The sequence below is a fragment of the Sinocyclocheilus rhinocerous genome, unplaced genomic scaffold (assembly GCF_001515625.1).
Source record: "Sinocyclocheilus rhinocerous isolate Xijiao unplaced genomic scaffold, SAMN03320098_v1.1 scaffold257, whole genome shotgun sequence".
Lineage (NCBI taxonomy): Eukaryota > Metazoa > Chordata > Actinopteri > Cypriniformes > Cyprinidae > Sinocyclocheilus > Sinocyclocheilus rhinocerous.
In genome coordinates, this window is record NW_015634026.1 from 1500651 (window position 1) to 1510013 (window position 9363).

At 33.7% G+C, this 9363-nt stretch overlaps 1 protein-coding gene across 1 annotated transcript in view; it reads right to left on the reverse strand.

Annotated features, from left to right (window-relative positions):
• LOC107745192 (stromal interaction molecule 1-like) overlaps positions 1–9363 on the reverse strand; it is a 52484-nt gene that overhangs the window by 29303 nt on the left and 13818 nt on the right. The window contains 2 exon segments of the mRNA XM_016559040.1: positions 501–612; positions 3947–4061. Coding sequence (XP_016414526.1) covers positions 501–612; positions 3947–4061 — 227 coding nt within the window.

Consider the following 9363-nt stretch of genomic DNA (forward strand, 5'->3'; position numbering starts at 1 on the left):
CCTTCTCTGTGTATATATATATATATATATATATATATATATATATACACAGAGAGAGAGAGAGAGAGAGAGAGAGATTTATTAAGCAGCACAACTGTGTTCAAAACTGATAATAATAGCCAGCTTATTAAAATGATTTCTGAAGGATAATGTGACACTGAAGACTGGAGTAATGATGTTAAAAATTCAGCTTTATCATCACAGGAATAAATTACATTTTAAAAATAGTAAAATAGAAAGTGTTATCTTGAACTATAACCACATTATTTCACATTATTACTGTATATTTGATCAAAATGCAGCCTTGGTTTGCATTAAAGACTTTTTAACAGTAGTGTGCATGTATATGTGTATACTATACACAATTATAAACACATATAATGCACTATTAAAATAATATAAAATTTGTTTTTTTTATTATGTACAATATTATTAAAATGATACTTTTAGAATTACAGCTTTAAAGGACCACTCTACCCGTTAATTGGTCGTTTACTCACCGGGGCATGGATGTACCATTGAAATTCAACTTCCGGAAGGCTTCTTCATATTGTGACAGCTCGACATAGTCAATAAGCCACTCCACAACCTTATCCACTGTCCAGTTGTACACTGAGGAAGAGAAACACAAAGCTAGAATTAGGTCAAATTCATGAGCATCATCACGTATCAGAACTCATTTATCAAAACAAGCTGATAAATGCTGTGTAATACAATGTGTGACCAAAAGTGGGTGGTTTTGACTTAAAATGAGTATCCTAATGGAGTTTTTAATTTAGTAAGAATCGTGACGGTTTTTAAAAAACAAATCGTTACATAATCAGAGGTCTGCAGGGAATAGAGCGAGAAATAGAAAAAGTGTCAATATCTGATTCTGAAGAAGCTTCTCTTTCATGCTGGATTTATCGCTCTTAATCAACTGATAAATGATCCTAATCATACTGTGTGCTTTTTTTGTTGGCCTTTCAATTGCTGTTTGTACGACTGTACAATACGAGCCTGGTGAGATCTTGAGAAGAAGCCAAATCTTTCATGTCAAACTATATATATCTTAGAACAAACTTACTTAAACTGGGGTTTATGAGAAAACTACAGGGGATTTGTGAGGTAATAAAAGCTAATAATTAATAAAATTAATAAATTTTTTTTTAATAAAAACTAATAATCCATAAAAAATAAAATCTTATGTAAAAATAAGAAACATTAAAATAAAACATACTAAAAAGATCAAATATTATTTGTTTTCATATTTGTAATTATTTGTTTATCCACGTCACATGACTTTTTGGGACCTTGCTAGGGTTATCTGCCAGGTCACATTCTGGCGATGAAACATGAGAAAATTCGCAAAAAACACAAAAAGTAGTTTGCCAGAGGCCAAGTTTCATTGCAATCAATCAGCTGTCAATGGCAATGACACTAAGCGATCAAAGCTGCCCATGATATTTCAATGAAAAGGGAAAAGACACCAAAAATAAAGCATTCAGAGCAGAGTGACAGCTGGCATAAAAACCATCCAGCATAGACATCACATTTTAAAGGAGTACAAATATTACACTGGCATAAATAACAGACATATTCACTGTCACACCACATTTGAAAAAAGGCAGACACTGCCAGCTCTCAAAGAAAACACTGTAAGAGTATATCTCTCTCTCGCCTGACCCTGGCACAAAACTCTGCTCAGTGTGTGTGTGTGTGTGTGTGCTGGGACAGATCAGCTTTCATATCCTTGGCTCTTCAGCTGTGCTTTGAGGAAGAGCTGCAATGCAGGATAAAGCAGTCCAGAGAGAGAGAAATAAAAAGAGAGAGAGAGAAAACAAGGACCAGAGGAAACACAGAGAATGCCTGAACCCTAGACAGACATTGTGGAGGGTTTATAGTAAGATCCAAGAATACAGTATTTCAATGTGCATGCATGACGCATCATGCAATCCCATAATACAATGTGCTTGACTTGACTTTTCATTTCCAGATGAAGGAAGTGCAAGTAGCACATGTGTTCATAGGGATGTGGCAAACTATATTTTTAAAACGGGTTCATTAGCAACATATCAGCACTAAGTGCAACTCTTAAATAGGATAAATAACAGGTTTAACATATAAATAGGTTAAATTACAACCTGCATTACCGTTCAAAAGTTTAGGGTTGGTAAGATTTTAAATGTTTTTGAAAGAAGTCTCTTGACTGCATTTATTTGATCAAAAATACAGTAAAAACAGTAGTATTATGCAATGTTATTACAATTTAAAATAACATTTAATATATTTTAATATGTAATTTATTTCTGTGATGGTAAAGCTGAATTTATAGCATCATTACTCCAGTCTTTAGTGTCACACGATCCTTCAGAAATTATTCAAATATGCTGATTTGCTGCTCAAGAAACATTTCTTATTATTATCAACAGTGGCGGCTCGTCGGGGGAGGCACAGCTTCCCCATAATTTTGAGGTGAAAATGGGAGGAGGACGATTTAATGTTAATAAAATTCACAATTCATGTCAGTTCATGTCTCAGAATGTGTATTATTTCACAGTTGTAATACCATAACGTGAAAGCGCCGCTTTTCTATCGCGAATGTGCCGAATCTGCTGATGTAATTACAACCGCTAATGATAGAGAAGGGGAGGGGGAGGCCGGGGGAGAGGTGAGCTCTAGTGCCTCCGTTGGTAAAAAAAAAAAAATTAGCCAATCACCATCGAGTGTTCACTTTCAGCGCTGAGGAGTGTTGAGAAAAGAAACCTCGTAAGGGAGGCTAGCTAAAAATAATATAGATAAATTATCTAACTGCCAATTTGGTTGCTGAATAACCAGTATAATTTTCTGTTACTTTGCATAGTTTCGTTTATGATTTGAGGATTAGGTCACACAAACTAGTGTTCTTATGGGCCTCTTAGCTTAACAACAAAAGATAAGGGAATCGTATGTTCCTTGCATTTAAAAATTGATAGGTAAATGTATTGTGTTGTGATGTCCTGACTTTACACTAATATATGGTTACTTACTAATTAAACATTATTTTATTTATTTATTTTTCTTTCAGACACAAACCTGTGATACATTCCGGTCCACAATTGCTGCAATGTGCAGCAGTAGATACACTGCAGCAAGCAGCACACTTTTATTCCTTTTAGCATTAGTTTTACCAAGGCCTCATTCACAGCTGTACATTTATGAGCAGGAGCACATGTTGAGTGTTCTGGAGCAGATCTGGAATGTATCTAGATTTGGAGGAGGTGTTGAAAACCATTGAAAAGTGGCTCCCTAAGCGTTCACACTCCTGCTGCTAAGAGGCCCATGTTAACACTCAACACATGCCCTACAAAATGTACCATGCATTAGCATTATGATTGTACCATGTTACATTAAGGTATATACATATTGTTATTATTATTATTACTAAAAAAATACAAATAAAATACTCCTGTTGTAATATTTCACTGTAAAATAAAAAATATATATTATTATTAACAAAAATAATAAACATTGTTGACATTTTACAGATGTACTGTAAAACAAAAATATTATGGCATTGATAATTTTTCCATGTTCCTTTACCACTATATTAACATGGCCAAGTAATATAAAAAAAAACATGTTGTTATTAATGATACATGCCATGGTAAAACCATGTGGTATCACAAAATGAATTTGGGAAATATTTTAAATAATTAACCAATTTTTTTTTCCCCGCAGCATTTCATTCAGCAGTACAGTTCAAGGCACATTGTGCAGTCAACTGAAAAAACTAAACATAAAAAAAATCTGACTCTGACGTTTTAAAGTCAGAAAAAACCTTGTAAGAATGTGAGTTCGCATTAGCAAAGGTCAACCGATGTGCGGTTTCTCATGAAAAGGTACAACATATTCCCCACTGCATGTGAGAAAAGCATGACAAGCAGCTTTTTGCGCTAATGGCTCATTATGAAACGGTCGCGCTCACCTTCCGAACTCTTCCAGGCATTCCACAGGTCCTCCACGCTTATGAGCTGGTCGTCACCGTGGAAACTGTTGTGCTTGGCTTTGGGGTCATGGTAGTTGAGGTCCTCTCTTAAAAACTGTCGGATAACAGGGAACAAAATTAAATCTATTCCAATTAGCAACACAAGGATGCCAGTGAAAAATTTTAATGTGATTGCAATATTCTCCACTAGCAGAGACGTATTCTTTATGTTTCCTTTATAAAGAGATTGAGAGCAGAGATGTATTTATTTTTATATTTCCTTTACGAAGACCTTGAGATGTGTAGAAGAATTTCTTTGTGTAGAACAGCACAAGCTGACACAAGCATACACTTAATGCAGCCCTTAAAAGTACTACAGTGGTACCATGGTATACTGAAGATATCAGATATTACAATACTTACAATAAAATATTATAAAAATAAAAACGAATGAATATAAAAACAACAACAAATTAAAAATGAAAATACCAAACGTAAAATGAAAATACCATAAAATAAACACATATATATATATATTATACATACAATATTATAAAAAATAGAACATAAAATAACAAAAATAATATATCAAAAATAAAACAAAATAAAACACATGATATAAAAAAATATTCTGAAAATAAAATAAAAGATCAATTAAAATTTTTTTATAAAAAATCTATAAGATTAAAATAAAAATAAAATGATAAATATATCAAAAATAAAACAAAATAAAACACATGATATAAAAAAATATTCTGAAAATAAAATAAAAGATCAATTAAAATTTTTTTATAAAAAATCTATAAGATTAAAATAAAAATAAAATGATAAAAATAAAAAATATATAAAAATACCAACAATAAAATAAATATAGATATCAATAAAATATATATTATATAATATATATTATGAAATATTAAAATAAAACAAATAACTAATGGTTATTACATTTTCTAATGGATAACGGATGCTTTTACAGCTATGTAGGGACTTAGCCTATATCTTAACCCAGCTATGACAAGCAATACTACATTTTGTTGGTCGCTTGGTTTCCAAGCTGGATAGTCCTGCCCACACCGAAAACTTACTGGACTGATAATGACACTTTGTTTGACCATCATGAGCAAATGACCAGAACATAATTCAATGACAATAAACTGTTTACTCTAGAGAACAGCCAACCCATGTCATTGGACAGGGTCTATCTTACATGTAGACAATGTGATATTTTAAGACATTCTGGGTCTATTAATGCCGTTGAGTGTTCTGAACATGCAGAGAGCAAAGGCTCTGTTTGCTCAGACACAGCAGATGGCAAAAATGATTACACAACATAACGCAACAGAAGGTTTGAGCGCAGTTCACGGGATATTTAAGATGGTAAAGAGCTTCAAACTGTGGTTAAATTGCAATCACTGTGGGAGATTTGTCATAAACATGTAAATATTTAGACAGAGACCAACCACACCAGTTTTCTTGAAATCAAATTTGTTGTTTTAACAGCATTCAAAATGGCTTACGACTGACATACTGAAACATGCAAAGATGCTTGGCTTTTCCCCCAGAGCGGCAATAATTAAAATCCACAATTTCACTGGAAACGATGTCACCAAGCCATTAAAAAAAGAAAATGAGTCATGGTTTTCAAACACAGGCCAAGACATTCTTCAACATGCCCACTCAAAGACAAGTGTCGGGCAAGATGAGCAAGACTGCCGTGTGGAAATCGACCCTGAAAGTAGCGCAACCGTTTCTAATGGTTAATTTTTGCGATCGTAAACTCCACTCTATGCCATCAAATAGACATTTGGAGATTTTGGAAAAAAGACTCTCAGAAGAATACCAGGAAGCTGGCATCCATTCCGTGGGATTTGCCTTGATGCTGCTTCGAGAAGGCTGGAAGCAGCAGGACAGCACGCCCACACAGCATATCGCTCGACTGAAAGGATGCCAGGAAGGGGCAGGCCCTGCAGATGCTTCTAAAACAACACCCAACAAACACGATGACCGGCTTTCCTCAGGCAAATGGCCACCGGTTCCAAAGCAGCATCAGAGATTTTGGATATTATTCATAAAAGAGAGATGGTACAAAAGACAAATGAGTGAGTTTATTGCTAGGGAACATATTGCTGAAAGAATGAACAGGCCTAGCCTGTCGGGACTTGAGTCTTTCGTTGCGGTTTTGAGTGGGCTAGTGTTGTTCAGTGTTAGCTAGTGGGCTAATTCACATTGGTAGCTGCTAGGCTACCTCAATGTGGGTGAAAGAGAAAAACAGATTACAGTATAATGAAACAATGCTGGGTCAGTGAAAAACATTATATAGGACTAATTCGAACTTAATCCATATGAAACAAGTCCGATTATTTATTTATTTATTTTTTGGAACAGCTTATTGAACCGTATATAATATATACAAATATATTATAATATTGGGTTCACACTTGAAAAAAAACAAACAAAAAAAAACATTTCATTCAGAGGCCCAAACTGAGCAAAAATTATGTAATTTGGTACAGAATGCAGATATTAATTATATGACCAACAATTACATTATGATAACTTATGTCAATTAGGGATGCACCGATGTATTGGCCGCCGATATTTATCGGCCGATTTTTCCTCAATTTACAACCATCATCCGAAGAACTGCGTGCTTTCATTACCCATATAACGTAAGCTCCGACATAGACTAGAAAACCAATCAAAATAAGAGTCCCGCCTTAGTAAAGAAGATCTCATAAATATTTAAACTTACAAAAAATATTAAAATGTATACAAAAACAAATAATAAGTGTTTGTTAAAATCGGTATCGGTATCCGCCCCCAAAAATCCTATCGGTGCATCCCTAATGTCAATCCATGAGATTTTTAAAACCGTATAGCAGACTAGTTACATAAATTGCATACAGATATCAGTATGTTTTAGTAAGATGATATTTAAATGCTTGGATTTATGATCAAAGCTCTGTAGTTTGAGAGATGGAAAAAAATAGGCCTAAACATTCATCAAAAGCCTGATGCATCATATTTGATATGTAAATTTGAACTTGATACTTAAGATTTGAATAATCAAAAAAATAATAAAAATAAATAAAATAAATAATAATAATAATAATAATAAAGTCTAACAATGCTGCTTGAAAGTAAATTATATAAAATGCAAATATGCCAAGAAGGTTATCCATCTTATTTTTCATTTTGAAAACAAGCTATTTCCTGTAAATGTGCAAGACTCCGATTCATTACCCACTAAAGGTAAATAGCTAGAAGAATATCAAATGTAGGTAAACTGTGAAACTAATAATAATAATAATAATAATAATAAAGCCTAACAATGCTGCTTGAAAGTAAATTATATAAAATGCAAATATGCCAAGAAGGTTATCCATCTTATTTTTCATTTTGAAAACAAGCTATTTCCTGTAAATGTGCAAGACTCCGATTCATTACCCACTAAAGGTAAATAGCTAGAAGAATATCAAATGTAGGTAAACTGTGAAACGTGCACTATAAACAAGCGTGATTATGAGAAAGAGTTGAAATAATATTATAAATACTGTTTTTGTAGATCTAAAAATAACAGGTTAAAAATGGCTAAAAATAAACTGGATATTCCACAAAAAACACCTACCAACAACCACTGCATCTTTATAAACTAACTGACAAGATGGTTGTTGGATGACTAGTATCATAACTATCTTGAATTATCCTTACTCCTGACTAGTAGTGAAACCAATGCCTCAAATTTGTTCCTGGAGCTCAATGACATCTGAGATGCTAGTGATAACTGCTGAAAAAAACAAGCAAAATATGCCATTTCACAAGATTAGGGCTGGGCAAAAAATCGAATGCGATTTTCATGCGCATCTCGTCAGTAAAGCCGCTTCTGGTGATTAGTAGTAAATCTCTCCAGCACGTGCTTTCAGATGGAGTGGTGTTTACTACACAGAGCCGTAGTTCACTGACAAGCTACACAAAATCACATTCATAATCGGCAATGAATCGCCTGCGATTTTGAACACGATTTTGTGTAGCTTGTCAGCCCTACTAGTCTGCAATGTCCTTGGGTGGTAGAATGTTGACATATGCATTACCTCATAACCAGTAGGGCAAAAGTATTTAAGATGACAAAAACACATGACAAATGACATGCACAATTGTAGATTTTGTATAGTAATTCTTCTTTTATCCCTCGTAATCAGTGGGTTTATTATTAATGACAGCTCAAACTGATCCTAGATGAGCACTCCTGCACATTTTGTGTGAGACACCTACACATGGGTCTGAACTAGCGGTTATTGCCTCTGCAAACCACCTGACTCAGAATAGCACAGTGAGATGGCTTCTGGTTTCCTGCAGAAATGTTCCCTGCATCTTGCAGCCCAAAGAGCAAAATAACACCAACCATGACACACATTGCTGCACTACGTCACACAGGCTGATACAATTCATCGTGTACTAATGCTTTAACAAGCCCAGATCACTGGAAAGGGCATTAGACAGGATGAATTAGCCAAATCTGATTATTTACAGCCATCCTTAGAGAAGGTTAAAAGGATGCAGTCGACTTGAGCACTATAATCTTGAACTGCTAATAAGGCTGCGACTGTTTGTTGCGGAAGAGAAAAATCCCATTCATTTTCCCCATACATAAAATATGCCAAATTCCCAGTAAAGAATTACATGATCATAATCTTGAACTGCTAATAAGGCTGCAACTGTTTGTTGCCGGAAGAGAAAAATCCCATTCATTTTCCCCATACATAAAATATGCCAAATTCCCAGTAAAGAATTACATGATCCATTATCCAATAATCACAGAAGAAAAAATAACAAAAATAAAATATGATTAACCTAAACAATATTTCTTATTAGTATGTTTATTATTATTGTTATATTGTTATTAATATTTAATATGAATATAAACAATGTCATTATGTAAATATATAGTAGTATATTATAAAATATTATAAGAGTAAAACGCAACATAGTTCATTCATTAATAAAATAAAGTACAGTCTTGCACCTTTTTTCATATGTTTACACATATCATTTTTATTTTATTTCATACAGATAGTTTATATATATTTTTATGCTTTAAATCAAAGTTTGTAATTTTTTGAATAATCTGAGGTAGCTGTATTGGTTCATGAATTTTTGGAGAAAATAAATTTGAAAAATACTTCCAAAACCATGGCAGTCACTGTTGTACCCCATAGTGTACATGAACAGACTAGGGATGGAACGATTACCGGTTTCACGATAAATCACGATAAAATGCCCTGACGGTTAGTATTATCGTTTAAAATTGAATTATCATCAAAACCGTATTTGATTATTGCGATTTTGAAAACTCGCGGTAAATCCTGTCCAGCCAGCATCAGTCTGACGCAGAAGCAGCATGCAATGTGGTTGTT